At 40.6% G+C, this 18,838-nt stretch overlaps 1 protein-coding gene across 6 annotated transcripts in view; it reads left to right on the top strand.

Annotated features, from left to right (window-relative positions):
- RGS20 (regulator of G protein signaling 20) overlaps nt 1-17,480 on the top strand; it is a 65,651-nt gene extending 48,171 nt beyond the window's left edge. For 4 of the 6 annotated variants that reach the window (XM_070631631.1, XM_070631630.1, XM_070631628.1 and 1 more), the window contains exons 4-5: nt 9,668-9,902; nt 15,107-17,480. In XM_070631631.1, the coding sequence (XP_070487732.1) occupies nt 9,668-9,902; nt 15,107-15,295 (424 nt within the window). In that variant the 3' untranslated portion in view covers nt 15,296-17,480. The remainder of the gene's footprint in view (nt 1-9,667; nt 9,903-15,106) is intronic. The other 2 variants (XM_070631632.1, XM_070631633.1) reach the window with 1 other exon arrangement.
- The last annotated feature ends 1,358 nt before the right edge of the window (nt 17,481-18,838 follow it).

Genomic DNA, 18,838 nt, shown 5'->3' with positions numbered 1-18,838 from the left:
ATAAATAAAAATCGATGCTTCTTGACAAAACGTATGACATTGTTTTGTTTTTACATGATATGCTTTTACAATAAAAGACCATAATGAAACACATGTTCGGTTTTCAAGAAAGTTTTAAAAGTCCATGTTTTTCTTAATTATAAACTTATACTTTAGCTAATGTATTATTTTTTATTTTTATTTATTTATTTTTTTTAGGAATATTAGCCCTGAGCTAACTGCTGCCAATCCTCCTCTTTTTGCTGAGAAAGACTGGCCCTGAGCTAACATCCATGCCCATCTTCCTCTACTTTGTTTATTTATTTATTTCTTTTATTTTTTATTGAGTTAATGATAGCTTACAATCTTGTGAAATTTCAGTTGTATATTATTGTCTGTCAGTCGTGTTGTAGGTGCACCCCTTCACCCTTTGTGCCCACCCTCCACCCCACCTTTCCCCTGGTAGCCACTAATCTGTTCTCTTTGTCTACATTTTTAAATTCCTCATATGAGTGGAGTCATACAGAGATTGTCCTTCTCTATCTGGCTTATTTCACTTAACATAATTCCCTCAAGGTCCATCCATGTTGTTGTGAATGGGACAATTTTGTTCTTTTTTATGGCTGAGTAGTATTCCATTGTATATATATACCACATCTTCTTTATCCAATCATCTGTTGATGGGCACTTAGGTTGCTTCCACGTCTTGGCTATTGTAAATAATGCTGCAATGAACATAGAGGTGCATGGGACTTTTGGAATTGCTGATTTCAGGTTCTTTGGATAGATACCCAGTAGTGGGATAGCTGGATCATATAGGCACATGAAAAGATGTTGATCATCACTGTGCATCAGGGAAATGCAAACCCAAACTACACTAATATAGAGAAAGGGTGGAGCAAAATGGTGGGGTGAGCTGACCCAGGATTCTCTCCCCTCCAAAATACAACAAAGGATTGGAAAAACTGAATTTCAGAGAATAAATCTAATGCCAACACATTAGAGACCTACAATACCAAGAAGGCGGAGATCATAAACCTTGCTCACAGCCTCGGAGGCACTGGAACGGGTAGGAGAGAACATCGCTTCCTCCCCTAGAGTCTGCGATCACTGCGGCACGGGTTGGGAAGGAGCTGGGGAGGCACCGCATGACTAGGGGATCATCCAGGACTCCTGCCACTGGTTCAGTGGAAACCCACTGACGGGGGAAAGCTTCCGTGTGCAGGGACCCCATAAACCCAGGGCCTCGGGAGACCAGAGAACAGAACTGATCTGAATCCAGATCGGTGAATGAGAATAGCAGCCCCTCCCTCACAGAAAAGCGCACTGGGCACCACCATCTTGCCCAAAGGCGGAGAGCTCAGAACACGTGGCTCTCGACCCCCCGTCTAGTGGCGACAGGCTTTAACTGCAACCGAATTCTACCGCCATGCGAAAAAACCGCTCCTCTACCATCCAGCAATTTATAAAAGCCCCAGACCAGAAGGAAAACAATAAAAACATAGAATTAAGTCCTGAGGACTTGGAATTAGGTAAACTAAGTGATAATGAGTTCAGAGCAGCTATAATCAAAAAACTCAATGAGGTAGAGAGAAAGATAGAAAAACAAGCCAATGAGTTCTGGAGTTACTTCACAAAAGAGATTCAAATCATAAAGAAGAATCAAACAGAATTACTTGAGATGAAAAACACAATGGACCAGATAAAACAGAATACGGATTCCCTGAATGGCTGTGTAGACACCATAGAAGAGAAAATTAACATAATTGAAGATAGACAGGCTGAATGGCTCCAGACAGAGGAAGAAAGAGAACTAAAAATTTTTAAAAAAGAGGAAAATCTCCAAGTGATAGTGGATTCAATGAGGAGTAAGAACTTAGAGATCATAGGAATTCCTGAGAACATGGAAAAGGAAAATGGAGCAGAAAGTGTGCTTAACGAAATTATTGACGAGAACTTCCCAAATCTAGGAATTGACGGAGAAATGTGTGTAGAGGAAGCTTTCAGATCTCCTAGATTTGTCAATGTAAAAAGACCTACCGCAAGGCACATAGTAGTACAATTGGCAAGAAGGAAAGATAAAGAAAGAATACTCAGGGAAGTAAGAAAAAAGAAGAGAATAACCTATAAAGGAGCCCCTATCAGACTTTCAGCAGATTTCTCTACAGAAACCTTACAAGCTAGGAGAGAATGGAGTGACATATTCAAAGCTTTAAAAGATAAAAATCTTCAGCCAAGAATACTCTGTCCAGCAAGAATTTCCTTCAGATATGAGGGAGAAATTAAATCTTTTCCAGACAAACAAAAGTTAAGGGAATTTGTAACTAAAAGCCCTCCACTACAAGAAATCCTCAAGAAGGCTCTCATACCTGAAAAAAGAAAAAAGGGAGAAAGAGGTCACAATCCACAGACTAGGGAGACCGATGGATAGAACCAAAACAGGATAGCAAATATTCAACTATAGCATTAGGGTAAAAATAAGGAAACTACCAAAACAAGGACGATCTTAGCACCCTAACTACAAATTCATAACACAAGTTAGAATAAGAAATGAAAATAATAATTTAGGAGGGGAAGAGCAAAGGGTCTAAATCAGTATTGGCCAAGTAAGTAAGAGACCAGCAGAGAATAGACTATATTATACACGAGATTCTAAATACAAACTTCAGGGTAGACACTAAAATAAAATACAGAACAGAGTCACAAATCATAAATAAGGAAAAATCTAAGAAACCCAGCATAAGAAATTGCAGTATTAAATGGGTAGGCTAAAGCACACAGGAAAAGAAATGCAGGAAAACAAGATAATGAGCGACAGATTGACAGCATTAAGTCCACATGCATCAATAATCACTCTCAATGTGAATGGATTGAACTCTCCAATAAAAAGACACAGAGTGGCAAAATGGATTAAAGAACAAGATCCAACAATTTGTTGCCTCCAAGAAACACACCTCAGCCCCAAGGACAAACACAGGCTCAGGGTGAAGGGGTGGAGGACAATACTTCAAGCTAATAGCAAGGAAAAAAAGGTAGGTGTTGCAATTCTTATATCAGACAAAGTGGATTTTAAAATAAGACAGGGATAGAGAGACACAGAGGGACAATATATAATGATCAAAGGGACACTTCATCAAGAAGAAATAACGCTTATAAATATCTATGCACCCAACACAGGAGCACCAAGATTCATAAAGCAACTATTAACAGACCTAAAGGAAGATGTTAAAAACAACACAATAATAGTAGAGGACCTCAACACCTCACTCACATCAATGGACAGATCATCCAGACAGAAAATCAACAAGGAAATAGTGGAGCTGAATGAAAAACTAAAACAATTGGACTTAATAGACATATATAGATCACTTCACCCTGAAAGAGCTGAATACACATTCTTCTCAAGTGCACATGGAACATTCTCAAGGATAGACCGTATGTTGGGAAACAAGGCAAGCCTCTACAAATTGAAAAAAATTGAAATAATAACAAGCATCTTCTCCGATCATAATGCTATAGGGCTAGAAATTCATTACAAGAAAAAAGCTGAGAAAGGCACAAAGATGTGGAGACTAAACAACACACTACTGAACAAGCAATGGATCATTGAAGAAATTAAAGAAGAAATAAAAGATACCGGAAACAAATGAAAATGATAGCATGCCATACCAACTCATATGGGATACAGCAAAAGCTGTATTAAGAGGAAAATTCATCGCAATACAGGCATATCTTAACAAACAAGAAAAATCCCAAATAAGCAACCTTAAACTCCACCTAACTGAACTAGAGAAAAAAGAACAAATGAAGCCCAAAGTCAGCAGAAGGAGAGAAATAATAAAAATCAGAGCAGAAATAAATATTATTGAAATGAAAAAGGCAGTAGAAAGGATCAATGAGACAAAGAGCTGGTTTTTTGAGAAGATAAATAAAATTGACAAACCCCTAGCCAGACTTACAAAGAAAAAAAGAGAGAAAGCTCAAATAAACAAAATCAGAAATGAAAGAGGAGAAATAACAACAGACTCTGCAGAAACACAACGGATGATAAGAGAATACTACGAAAAACTGTATGCCAACAGAATGGATAACCTAGAGGAAATGGATAAATTCTTGGACTCCTACAATCTCCCAAAGCTCACTCAAGAAGAGGCAGACAATTTGAGCAGACCAATCACAAGGAAAGAGATTGAGACAGCAATCAAAAACATCCCAAAGAATAAAACCCCAGGACCAGATGGCTTTCCTGGGGAATTCTACCAAACTTTCAGAGAGGATTTAATACCTATCCTTTTCAAGCTATTCCAAAAAATTAGGGAAGATGGAACACTTCCTAACACATTCTATGAGGCCAACATCATGCTGATACCAAAACCTGACAAGGACACCACGAGAAAAGAGAACTACAGGCCAATATCACTGATGAACATAGATGCAAAAATTCTAAACAAAATTTTGGCAACCAGAATTCAGCAATTCATCAAAAGAATCATACATCAGGATCAGGTGGGATTCATACCAGGGACACAGGGATGGTTCAACATCCGCAAATCAATCAATGTGATACACCACATCAACAAACTGAGGAATAAAAACCACATCATCATCTCAAATAGATGCAGAGAAGGCATTTGACAAGATCCAACAGCCATTTATGATAAAAACTCTGAACAAAATGGGCTTAGAAGGAAACTACCTCAACATAATAAAGGCCATATATGACAAACCCATAGCCAACATCATACTCAATGGGCAAAAACTGAACGCCATCCCCCTGAAAACAGGAACAAGACAAGGATGCCCTCTATCACCACTCTTATTCAGCATAGTACTGGAGGTCCTGGCCAAGCAATCAGGCAAGAAAAAGGAATAAAAGGAATCCAAATAGGGAGGGAAGAAGTGAAACTCTTGCTGTTTGCAGATGACATGATCTCATATACAGAAAACCCCAAAGAATCCACTGGAAAACTGTTAGAAGTAATCAACAACTACAGCAAAGTTGCAGGGTACAAAATCAATTTGCATAAGTCAGTAGCATTTCTCTACTCCAATAACGAACTAACAGAAAAAGAACTCAAGAACACAATACCATTCACAATCGCAACAAAAAGAATAAAATACCTTTGGGTAAATTTAGCTAAGAAGTGAAGGACCTATATAATGAAAATTACAAGGCCTTTCTGAGAGAATTGGATGACTACATAAGGAGATGGAAAGACATTCCATGTACATGGATTGGAAGAATAAACATAATTAAAATGTCCGTTCTACCTAAAGCAATCTACAGATTCAACACCATCCCAATCAGAATCCCAATGACATTCTTTACAGAAATAGAACAAAGAATCCTAAAATTCATATGGGGCAACAAAAGACCCCGAATTTCTAAAGCAATCCTGAGAAAAAAGAACAAAACGGGAGGCATCACAGTCCCTGACTTCAAAACATACTACAAAGCTACAGTAATCAAAACAGCATGGTACTGGTACAAAAACAGGTGCACAGATCAATGGAACAGAATTGAAAGCCCAGAAATAAAACCACACATCTATGGACAGCTTATCTTCGACAAAGGAACTGAGGGCATACAATGGAGAAAAGAAAGTCTTTTCAACAAATGGTGCTGGGCAAACTGGAAAGCCACATGTAAAAGAATGAAAATTGACCATTCTTTTTCACCATTCACCAAAATAAACTCAAAATGGATCAAAGACCTAAAGGTGAGACCTGAAACCATAAGGCTTCTAGAAGAAAACGTAGGCAGTACACTCTTTGACATCAGTATTAAAAGGATCTCTTTGGACACAATGCCTTCTCAGAGAAGGGAAACAATAGAAAGAATAAACAAATGGGACTTCATCAGACTAAAGAGCTTCTTCAAGGCAAATGAAAACAGGATTGAAAACAAAAAAACAACCCACTAACTGGGAAAAAATATTCGCAAGTCATATATCTGACAAAGGCTTAATATACATAATATATAAAGAACTCTCACAACTCAACCACAAAACATCAAACAACCCAATCAAAAAATGGGCTGGAGACATGAACAGACATTTCTCCAAAGAAGATATACGGATGGCCCAATAGGCACATGAAAAGATGCTCATCATCACTGATCATCAGGGAAATGCAAATCAAAACTACACTAAGATATCACCTTACACCCATTAGAATGACAAAAATATCTAAAACTAATAGTAACAAATGTTGGAGAGGTTGTGGAGAAAAAGGAACCCTCATACACTGCTGGTGGGAATGCAAAGTGGTGCAGCCACTATGGACAAGAGTATGGAGATTCCTCAAAAAATTAAAAATAGAACTACCATAGGATCCAGCCATCCCACTACTGGGTATTTATCCAAAGAGCTTGAAGTCAGCAATCCCAAAAGTCCTATGTACCCCAATGTTCATTGCAGCATTATTTACAATAGCCAAGACATGGAAGCAACCTAAGTGCCCATCAACAGACGAATGGATAAAGAAGATGTGGTACATATATACAATGGAATACAATTCAGCTGCAAAACAGAACAAAATCATTCCATTTGCAATAACATGGATGGACCTTGAGGGAATTATGTTAAGTGAAATAAGCCAGCTAGAGAAGGATAATCTGTGCATGACTCCACTCATATAAGGAATTTAAAAATGTGGACTAAGAACAGTTTAGTGGATACCAGGGCAAAGGTGGGGTGGGGGGTGGGCACAAAGGGTGAAGTGGTGCACCTACAACGCGAATGACAAACATTAATGTACAACTGAAATTTCACAAGATTGTAATCTATCATTAACTCAATAAAAAAAAACTACACTAAGATAGCACCTTACACCCATTAGAATGACAAAAATATCTAAAACTAATAGTAACAAATGTTGGAGAGGTTGTGGAGAAAAAGGAACGCCCATACACTGCTGGTGGGAATGCAAACTGGTGCAGCCATTATGGAAAACAGTATGGAGATTCCTCAAAAAATTAAAAATGGAACCACCATACGATCCAGCTATCCCACTACTTTTTTTTTTTTAATACATGGGACGCATGCCACAGCATGGTGTGCCAAGCGGTGCCATGTCCGCACCCAGGATCCTAACCAGTGAATCCCAGGCGCTCAAGCGGAACATGTGAACTTAACCCCTGCGCCACCAGCCGGCCCCTTATTTTTTAAGTTTAAGTATTTTGAGAAAAAGTTGAAAAGCAACAAATAAATGACTTTCCATAGTGCCAAATTTTAAAATTGTCTTTTTTCCTTCCTATACTATCAATTGATTTCCTTTCACTTAACTGTCCTTACACCTTTTCTTGGTATTATGCCTATATAATTGCACATACTAGACAAATCGCCTAAACGCATTGTTCAAATAGGACTTGTATTAAATTGCTTATTTCTGAGGGGAAAAAATACAAGAAGCCCAAAAGTTTACTTAAATGTTTTTCTTCTTTGTTCATCTTATTTATCCTTACCCAGATTTTTCAAAGTCTGGGAAGCATATTAAAATCTTCCACAATTTATGAGTTTGTTAAAAACAGCTTTTATCTTAAAAACAACAGATTCTACATAAATCTCAAAGTTTTTGCATTGCTGGGCCCACAGAAAGTAAGGAAAATGACAAAGTACCTGAAAAACAAAACCCTGAGTGGAGACTGCTCAGCACAGGAGAGTGGCGTTTTCTCTGAGGGCAAGGCCGGGAAGACAATTGCTGGAGGCCGCATGGGTGTGGGACAAGCTGTTGAAATTGAGATTTCCCGATTAAGCCTTGATCTGCGAAAGGAGCTAGGGCGGTCCTGGGTCAGGAGCACTTCCTATATCTCAGAAGAAGCAAACACAACCTCTCTGCAGGAAAGAAAGCATCCTCAATTTTGACTCTTGGTTTCCCAAAGATTAAGATCAACCAAAAATTATGAAACTACAAGGAAACAACATACCACAAATGAGAGTCAGTAGAAACAACGTTCAGATTTAGAACCCGAAGGACTTCAGATGTTAGAATCATCTGTAATAAAAATATAAAACATAAAATGTAATAAAATATAAGCTAATAAAAAATAAAATGGTCTCTGAAATGTTTAAACCACCTAAAGATGGAATCACAAAAATGAGTAAGCAGCATTCAACTATCACAAATGTCCAGGAGTCCTGTGACATTGTACTATAATTCTGCAAGATGTTACAACAGGGAAAACTGGGCAAGTGATATGTGAGATCCCTCTGTATTTTTTTCTTAATTTTTAAATTTTTTTGAGGCCAGAAGTCCAAAATCAAGGTGTCGGCAGAGCCACGCGATCTCACTGCTCTAAGGGGGGGGATCCTTCCTTGCTCTTCCAGCTTCTGGTAGTTGCCAAGAATCCTTAGTATTCCTTGGCTTGTAGCTACATCAAGCCAGTCACATGACCTCCTTTTCCCCATGTGTCCATCTCTGTGTCCAAATTCCCCTTTTTAAAAGAACACCCGTCATGTTGGATTAGGGCTCCCTGTGATGACCTCATCTTGACTTGGTTAAATCTGCAAAGGCCCTATTTCCAAATAAGGTCACATCCTGAGGTCCTGGGTGTTAGGACTTCAACACAAGTTTTTTAGGGAACACGATTCAACCCATGACAAAATTCAACCCTTCCTACAAAATAAACACTGGATCCAATTGGTTTTATGGGTTAGTTCCAGGAGAAGATCATTCCAAGGTTATCCATGTCTTGTGTAATCACCCAGATGTCTAAGAGGCCAATGTAACAGTGACACCAACACCAGCTGAGGATGGTACAAGAATGCAAAATTAGAGATGCATCCTCCTCAGGAACTCTGGCCACATACACCACCACGGGTGCATCTCAGACACCTGGGGTGAAAAAAGCGAGTGGCAGGGGACAACATATAGTAAGCCAATTTTATACAGTTAAAACAAAAAGTAGAAAATATATTCTTCAGAGCTACATACATACATAAAAACTGAAAAACAGAGTAATGGAAAAGAGACAGCACAGATAATTACTAGACTGTGTTTTCTGACCCCAATACAATTAAAATAAAAACAAATGAAAAAAGGTAGGCCGCAAATCATGGATAGTGGTTCTCCTGGGGATGGGGGCGTCAGGCGAGCCCCGTGTGGATGCAGCGCCGAGGTGAACGCAGCTGCTGGTGGTGGCCTGGTTCTGAAGGGAAATGGTGAATTCCTAAGGGTTCATTTTGTTGTCAACCTTTGTAACTTGCATTTATATAACATATTCTTTTCTCTTTCTCAAATAGTACAGAGTTTTGAAAAACACTAAACAGACACCACCCCCTTCGCTGCTCTGGAGGTTAGTGTGCTCAGGTCTGACTTAGGTCTGTGACAGGTGCCTGGGAGTTTTGGTCAGGCGGTTATAGGATTTTTCTTTACTTCTATAATTTAAAGACCTTGGCAGGATGTGCCTAGATGTAAACAAGTATGTTCTTAGCAGTTGTTCCAGCCATTTCATTTGCAAGCATTTAGGCAGTAGCCGTGCAGTCCAGCTAGACAGGTTGAAAGTATCATACTCCTGTGTTTTGGCCAAAGGCTTAAGGAAGTGAGAACAGTTCTTTCCCTTCCTAAAAGGGCCTAAGTGCACACTTTCATTTTCAGAGGGGACAAAGACATGTTTCTCATGATGAAATTCAAATTAACTGACAATAACAGAGCTCCCTTTTGCCCGATTCTTTCGGTCTCCACCAAGCCCAGCTCCCACTCTGGAAGAAGTCAGCGCCTGGGCTCAGTCGTTCGACAAGCTGATGCTCACTCCCGCGGGAAGGAATGCTTTCCGAGAATTCCTCCGAACAGAATTCAGCGAAGAAAATATGCTTTTCTGGATGGCGTGTGAGGAACTGAAAAAAGAAGCTAATAAAAACATTATTGAAGAGAAAGCAAGGATAATATATGAAGACTACGTTTCTATTCTTTCTCCTAAAGAGGTATGTACCCACCGGAAGGTGTTTTCCCAGGAGGCCATTAGTGAAATGAACAATTTGGGCCTGTTCACCTGGCATAGTTCCAGCTATTCCCAAAATATAGGAAATGACTCCACCACTATTCATAATATTGAAATCCCTTTGACCATGGTCCCACCAGTGGGCTCCGAATGCCCCTAAAATCTGTGAAAGACTATTTTTCTGGAAAAAGTATCCAGAACTTTCATCACATTCTCCAGAAGAGGGAGTCTATGCATTTTATCATTAACACTGTTTTTAAAAGTCACACCCTATAAGCATTGCTTTAAATAAAATTATCCTTTTATTCTGAGCAAAATCTTTTTTACAGGTATCATTATTGTTTAGATAGTAATAGCATCACTGATGCTACAAAGGTTTCCCCAGGGTGTCCTTTTTATGTCAGGGAAATTATCAGATGGGTGAAATCAAGCAAGTTTCCATCTCTCAGAGGTTTTGTGCCTTGAAATCTAAAATCTAGGAAGTTAAGTTGGTCTCAAAACTAAGTGCCTTGTAGCTCTAACTTTAAAAATCATGCATTATTTCCTACTGTATGTGGCTAAGAATATAAAGTTAATAAAACAGGCCTCTCCTGTCAGGGAACTCATAGACAAGAGGCCAACAGACATGGAGCCCATGGTGAGCTGCCTCAGGTTCCTAACAGGGGCTGGTGGGGGGAGCCATCAGCAGTGAGGTGGGCAGGAATGAGGGGGAGGACACAGATGGACCAAGGGTAATGAAAGGAAATTACCAGAAACACAGAGAATAGAAATAGGCGGACCAAGGATAAAAGCATGCAGGTGCATGGACACTGAGGGTGTCAGCAGCTTGCTGTGGCTGAAGTGTAGCTGTTTTCCAAACTCTTTGGGCTGGCAGCAGGCAGCGGGAGGAGAGTTTAGAAAAGGGGATGGTCTGAGAGGATCAAGAGGTTTGGGAGCCATGCTGAGGTTTTCTGATGTATCTCCTGGGAAGCTGTTGGATTTTAGCCTGGTAATATCATCAAATTTGGATTTTTCAAAGGCCAATATGGCTGCAGAATGCATTAGGAGATGAAGACTAGAGGCAGAAGACAGTTGAAGGACCAACTCAGTTGTCCAAACTGAACATGAGGAGGGCCTCAGTAGGCCAGCTGAAGAGAAATGAGAGAGGAAGGCTTTGAGCTGAGCTCAAGCTGAGTCTCCAGTGACTCCAACAGGCCTGGTCTGGACAGACCAGGGGGTGGCGTAGTTCACTGATAGGGTGGGGAGCATGCCTGGGAGAAAGGGAGTGGGGCTCAATTTGCTTACTTAGGTTTGCATTGTGAAGTGGCAGTATTCAGCTGACAGATGTATGAATACGAGGTTCAGAAATTTATTTCCATTTTGAATTGATAAAAAGCAAGAGAATTTTTGTCCTTTAATTTGTGGCTTCCATGTATTTTTATTTCGTCATGATTTTCCTTTTTTTTAGGCAAGATTTTCATCACTGTCTTTTAAAGCATTATACAACCAAAAAACTTTTTAGCAAATTTATGAAGCAAAAATGATATAAAAAGATGACCCTTTCCTCCCAGATATAAGCGTCTATTACTTGAAATGTAAAAGCTTAAAAATTTTAAGAGCATAGACTTTGGGGTCAGATTCACTTGGGTTTGAACCCCAGTTCTCTCCTTTAATCGCTACATCCCCTTGAGTGTATTTCTGTATGAATGGGACATCACCCCTGGCTCGAACTTTCGGGAGGACTGGAAGGCAGGACGGGAGCAGACCCTGCCTCAGTGCCCGCCGGAGCAGGCACACCCCAGCCGGCCACTCTCCGTGACCCTCTGTGTCCATTCACCATCCTGAGCAGACACCATCCCCGCCGAGCACTCACAGGGATATTCTTCAGATGAAGGCTGTACAGAATGAAATAGTTCCATTTGTGCCCTCTTTGTGAACTAGAATATTTTTTAGTGTTTTCTGCAGTAACTCTTAGCCTAATTCTCTAACAAGCGTAGGAGCTTTCCTCCATCCAGCCAACAATGTGTTCTGAGTCCCCCTGTTTTGTGCAGGAGCTGTGCTCCTAAGCACTGGGCCTTTATATTCTAGAAGCTTCTAGGAGAGGCTTTTCTAGTGGTGAGTGCTGCCACAGGGATAGCTTAGGGAGCACGGGACCCACATCTAGGTGGTTGGAGAAGGCTTCCCAGGACGGGTGGAGGACATCTAAACCAAGACGGGAAGGAGAAGTAGACTGAGCGAGACAGAGTAGGGGGAAAGATTATTCAGACAGAAGGACAAAGACCAGCTCGTCCTAACTCTTACTTTCTTTAAGTTTCAAGTGAAATTCTTTAAATTCTTGAGTGTAATAGTGAGGTAGAGCTGGGGAATTAGTGGAAGCAGATCGTTAAGGGCCTCAAAAGTTTAAACTTGGAACTTGTGGGCTTACGACCTGATCCTGAGAGCACTGACCAGCCAGTGCAAGGTCTGAAGCTGGAGTGTCAGCGTGGGCTTTGCACTTTAGAAAGATCCCTCTGGCCTAACCGTGGAGTGATTGGGAGAGGCACTAGACGGACAGCCGGAGACCAGTTAAGAGGCTGGTGAACAAATCCAGCCGGAAACGCTGAGTGACCTCCATAAGGGTCATGGCAGAGAGGAGGGAAGAGGTGGACAGATTCGAGAGGTGTTAAAGAGGAAGAGTCCCAAGGATTTTGTGGCTGAATATAGAGCCAGAGGGAAACTGAGGGAGGAGCAGGACTCTGAACTAGGTGGGAATAAATAGTTCCATTCCTTCACAAGCTGTACAAGAAAGAGATCTGGAGATGCTGGGAATCTGGGTTTTTGTTTTTAATTGAAATATAGTTGACATACAATATTGTATTAGTTTCCAGGGTACAACATTGTGATTCATCATTTATATACATTACAAAATAACCACCCTGATAAGACTAGTAACCATTTGTCATCATACAAAAGTTATAATATTGCTGACTATATTCTCTATGCTCTGCGTTACATCCCCATGACTTATTTTACCACTGGACGTTTGTGCCTCTTAATCCCCCTCACATATTTTGCCCTTTCCCTCACCCCCTCCTCCCTCTGGCAACCACTGGTTTCCTGTATCTGAGTCTGTTTCTGTTTGTCCTGTTTGTTCATTTGGGTTTTTTTTTAGATTCCACATATAAGTGAAATCATACAGTATTCTTCTTTCTCTGACTTATTTCACTTAGCATGGTGCCCATCATGGTCCATCAGTGTCTCAAATGACAGAATTTCCTTCTTTGTATGGCTGAGTGGTATTTCATTTGTATATATACCACATTATTTTTATCCATTCATCTACCCATGGGTACTTAAGTTGCTTCCATATCTTGGCTACTGTAAATAATGCTGCAGTGAACGTAGGTGGGGAGATATCTTTTTGAATTAGTGTTTTCATTTTCTTCGGATAAATACCCAGTAGTGGAATGGCTGGATTGTATGGTAGTTCTATTTTTTAATTTTTTGAGGAAGCTCTATACTGTTTTCCATAGTGGCTGCACTATGCAATTTACATTCCCACCAACAGTGCATGAGGTTCCCTTTTCTTCACATCCTCTCCAACACTTATTATTTGTTCCCTGATTAGTGACACTGAGCATCTTTTCATTTGCCTCTTGGCCATCTGCATGGCTTCTTTGGAAAATGTCTATTCAGGTCCTCTGCCCATTTTTTAATCAGATTGTTTTTTTGATATTGAGTGGTATTGAGTTCTTTATACATTTTGGATATTAACCCCTTATCAGATATATGAATTGCAAATATCTTCTCCCATTCAGTAGGTTGCCTTTTTGTTTCATTCATGGCATCCTTCACTATGCAAAATCTTTTTCGTTTGATGTAGTCCCATTTGTTTATTTTTGCTTTTGTTGCCCTTGCCTGAAGAGACAGATCCAAGAAATATTGCTAAGACTGATGTCAAAGAGTTTTACTACCTATGTTTTCTTCTAGGGGTTTTATATTTTCAGGTCTTACATTTAAGTCTATAATCCCTTTTGAGTTTATTTTTGTATATGGTGTAAGAAAGTGGTCCAGTTTCATTCTTTTGCATGTCTAGTTTGCTGGGAATCCGTTTTGAATGTATTAGGTTTGAGTTACCTGTAGGTAAGCAAAAGGAGCTTTCTAAGAGGAAGATGGATATATGCATCTGGAAAGATAGATCACTGAAATCCATATTTAATGATTTAGCTAATCCTATTTTTGGTTTTATATTACACAATAGCATGTGCATTGCAGAGCATTAGAACTGTCATGGCCTACAGGTGTGGAGAGGGTTCGGCTAAGGTTCTTCCCACAGAAGAGAAGATGTGTGAGTTCATCTTTGCAGCAGTGGCCTGTCCTCTTGTTTGTCTGGCATCCTATGGGAAAAGTCTGAGCCCAGGAGCTTGCTCTGGTCTGAGAGAGAGCCTCATCTAGAATGAGCAAAACATCAGAGTAAGAAGAACCAACATCTTCTAGGGACTTACTGAATTCCAAGCACTTTAAATAAATTCTCGTTCAAAAATCCAACAACTACCGTCATCATCGCCACTCTGTGGAGGAGTTCATCAGGGCACAGTTTACTTTGCCTAAGGCCCACCAACCAAGCGGTAACAGAGCTGAGATTTACACACAGGCCCCAAGATTTTAACACTTCCACATGGTGCTTCTGAGTCAGCTTCCACTTCACCAGCCAGCCTGGCTGGCACTCATTCCCAGAAGTCTGTCCCTGTGTTCTAGCTGGTTACAGCCTGGGACCTCCGGGTTTTCACCCTAATGTTATCAGGAAATTAGCAAGGGGTAAGTCCATGCATGCTACCTTTTTTCTTCAAAGGACATAATAGACTCATTTTTAAAAAGCAAAACAGTGTTGTGGTTTTCGAAAGCAGTGTGATCCCCACCAGCATTACTGAGAACTTGTGAGAAATACAACCCCCCGCCCATACTATCAGGTGCCTCCCCCGACCTGCTGAGTCAGCCCCTCTGCGGGGAGGGCTCAGCTATCTGTTTAACAAGACTTCCAGGCTCTCCTGATGCCACTAAAGCTTGAGCGTCCTGGTTCGTTATGCGTTCAGTTTCTCTTTTGGAAGTTTGGATTTTTGGATGACCTTGTTTGGTTTGGGATTTTTGAAAAACAAAATAAGCTATGGGAGTTTCGGATGGATTTCCAAAGAGAAAAGTGTCTAATACAACTCTTGTTTCTATTGACAGGTCAGCTTAGACTCCCGAGTAAGAGAAGTCATCAATAGGAACATGGTGGAGCCATCCCAACACATATTCGATGATGCCCAGCTTCAGATTTACACCTTAATGCACAGAGACTCATATCCCAGATTCATGAACTCTGCTCTCTATAAAGATTTGCTTCAGTCCCTATCTGAGAAATCAGTTGAAGCATAGGATGTTATCAAGCATATTTATTATTAATAAATTAATAAAAGAACTCGTGGACTACGTCCAGTACAGGGAATTTAGAGGCAGTGGTATCTTCTGATGGAGTAATACTGGGGCTATTTTAATAACAGATGCTGCCTTCTACAGAAGGCTATATATCCACAATGTAAATTGCAGCCACCTTTAGTGATACTTTAGAAAAAATGGGGTATGCCTGTTTTAGAAAGACAGTATATTTACATTTACAATAACAGTAGCATGTTCCCAGTGGCAGAGGATACACTAAAAGACTCCACACTGCCTGGAGCACGTCCAGCCATGGGAGCAAACAGGACTGCTTTTGTTTTGCATGAGTTCAGTACCTGATTACTCTCCTCCCCCCAAAAAGACATTCAGCAAGTGTTTCTCAGCTACTTCTTCCTTCCATCAAGCTCAGTTTCGAATATTTCACTTCTGAGTGACATTACAGGACCTAAATTTCCTTTTTATAAAGATGTGACCACTACTTGTGAAAATGCTGTTCCACTTTATCTTGGAATATAGGTATGTAGATACACATGCACATATATGTATCTACACATGGTCAATGTTAAGGACTGTCTCTTAAGTGGATCCATCTCAAAGGTTTGGTAAGAGAAGTCGTGTTAGAAAATTTTTTTGTCGAAAAGTTATTTTATTATGAGAATCTGTGAACCTACAGAATGAATTTTTAATTTCACAACTTAGTCACGTTCACAACAAAACTTCTAAACAAGCATATTTCCATTTTTATTACTGAAAGAAATATGGGTATTTTCACTCTAAAAAATAAAGCACAAGAGTTTTATCTCAATCTTTATTTTTTTCACATGTAAATATTTGGGAAATATAACATTAAGTAAGGAAGGATATACACAAGGTATCTTTTAGCTCCCAAACTAGGATTTTGTTTTTAAATCCCACTATTTTAATCATAGGCAAATGGGATAACTTCATAGCTTACAGGTAAAAGTACTGGTTTGTAGACCTAACCATCCTGAAGAAATCCATAACTACAACGAATGGGAAAGACATTCCAAAATGAAGTGAATGTGAAAGACATCCAGAATCTGGCATGGTTTGAGTCGTGGGTTAGAAATTAATTTGCAAGAGGCCTACAGCAGGCTTCAGCTCTAAATGGATAGCTCTCCTCTCGGTCGTCTCCCTTACCTGGGCCCTTTAGCCTGACAATTTCTTCATTACCCTCTTCAAGCCCCAAACCTAAGCCCCTCACTCTCATTCTAAGTAAAACATTTACCTCCTACTTTACTGTGAAAATGGGTTCCCTAACCCCATCAACTTCCTGTGTAACCTATAAATATGTATAGGTAAGCATCTATTCTCACCTCCTTCAGTCCAGTCTCAGAGAATATGTTCTTTCCTCCTTTTCAAGGCATCAACACCTTACGTGCTTTTGATTCCATATACTACAGTCTAATTTTTTTCATTAGACAAAGAGGATATAATTGTGATTAAGGCATAAACCCTACCCCCTAGCAGTTTACATTCAGTTGAGGATGACAGATGTGTCCATGGCAGCTACAATATACTGTAGGAAGACAGGGAAGAACTGAGCTATGGAAGTCTTGAAGGGCTACGGAAAGATTTTGGCAGAGGTAACGCCAAAGCTAAAACCTACAGAAGAGTGTGTGTGTGTGTGTTGAGGCAGAGGTGTAGGGAAGGTAGTCACAATTGAAGCAATCCCAAATGAGTCCAGTCATGGACATGCTAAGGATAAGGAAACTGTAAGACATATAAAAGATGTCAAGAAATCAATTGGATGGAGGGAGCTGAGTGGTCAAGATATTAGGCTCGAGTATTGATTTGGGATTTTTCAACACAAAGATGAATGAGATTACCTGGAATTATAGCATGAAAAGAGCTGAGGGGAAATCTTTGCAAGGATGGCCAGAGAAACAAGAGTTCCCAAAGGAGATTCAGAAGGATTCACCTTCTCAATATAGGTCAGAAGAAAGTCAAGGACATGTGGGGACATGTCAGCAAATGAATGGGAGTGTTTCAAAGGGAGGGTGGTAAATTAAATGCTCTTACCTCAAAATCTGCTCCATCGATTTCCCCCCACTCTCCTATATCGTCAACTTCTCCTTGACTTTTTCTCATACTGTAAACATTCGTGAATTTCCCAATTAAAAACAAAACTTGCACTACATAACTGCTGATTCTCCTCTCTTCCTTTCACATCAGCCTTTTCACAATAGGCCACTCTTGCCGTCCCCCCTCACTCCTCCATCGACCACAGTGCACCCAACTGCTCCAGGGAGGCCTCCGCCAGCCGGGTCTAACCCCACTGTGCTCCCAGTCTTCTCAGTGGGCTTCTCGGCTTCCTCACTGACACGGCCTTACTTCAAACACTACCTCGTCTCCTGAGGTGCTCTTCTAGCTCTCCACATTTTCCTTCATCTGTACCCATTTCCTTCCCACGCAGTAGGGCACAGCAGCAAGGGTTTGGGCTCTGGAGCCAGACATTCTGACTCCTCCACTTACTGTGTGATAGTGGGTACACAGACTTTCTGGGCCTGTTTCCTCTTCTATAAAAACAGAATAATAATGGTACCTTATCCCTAGCATTGCTATGAGGATTAAAACTAACCCATGTAAAATACAGTAAGCGTTTATTACATGTTAGTTATTGCTACTATTACTTGTCCACTAAATGTCATGGCCCCTAAGGTTTGGGCTTTGGCTTACTTTTTTAACTAACCTTTATGCTCTCCCTTGGTTCTCACATCCCCTTCTCATTGTTTAAATAACTAACAATAGACTCAAGGCACAAAATCAGGATCTGGTCTAGAGCTTTCTCTGGCACTCCAGAATCAGCTGCCAGTTGGACATCTCCACTTGTCTATCCCACAGATGAGTGAAACTATGTCTAAATTTTGACTTACCCACGCCACTCCCTCCCCACATCCAAGCCCAGCCCCTGCCTCTATCCCCAGTCACCCAGCTGGTCACCTGAGCTCTTACCTGGGTGTTAACTTTGACTCTTCCCTCTCTTTCTTTTCCCAAACATAATCACCAAGCCCTACTGATTTGACTTCCTAAACATTTCTCATGTGTCCCTCCTTCCTTCTTCTCACCTCCATTCTCTCTCACTGCCTGTTATCATTGCCAGAAGAGCCTCCTAACTGCCTCCCCACACCCATCTCAGCCATGCAAACACATCTTTCACAATGCCTAAGGTGCAAAACTGTTTGTCACCACCCCTCTACTCCTTAGAATCTTAGTAGTCACGGGTTTCTTGGAGTACAAATACCAAATTAGCATGCTGTACAAGCAAGGGCCTCTATAGTTGGGCTACTGGCTCCCCAGCCAACCCCACCTTTTAGACTCAAGAATATATACTTATAGAAAAGGCACATATATCACTTCATACTGTCAGACCTGCTCATGAGAAGTTGGTCCATCCTTTGTTACCCCTCATCCCCTCTCTAAAATGCCACCCTGCACTCAGCGGACTCTTATCCTTCCTTTAAGATTTACTTCACATGTTACCTCCTCCACAAGCTCTTA

This window comes from Equus przewalskii, chromosome 8, assembly GCF_037783145.1.
Source record: "Equus przewalskii isolate Varuska chromosome 8, EquPr2, whole genome shotgun sequence".
Lineage (NCBI taxonomy): Eukaryota > Metazoa > Chordata > Mammalia > Perissodactyla > Equidae > Equus > Equus przewalskii.
The sequence above is the reverse complement of the archived record's forward strand: the minus strand, read 5'-3'. Positions and strand labels throughout refer to the sequence as shown.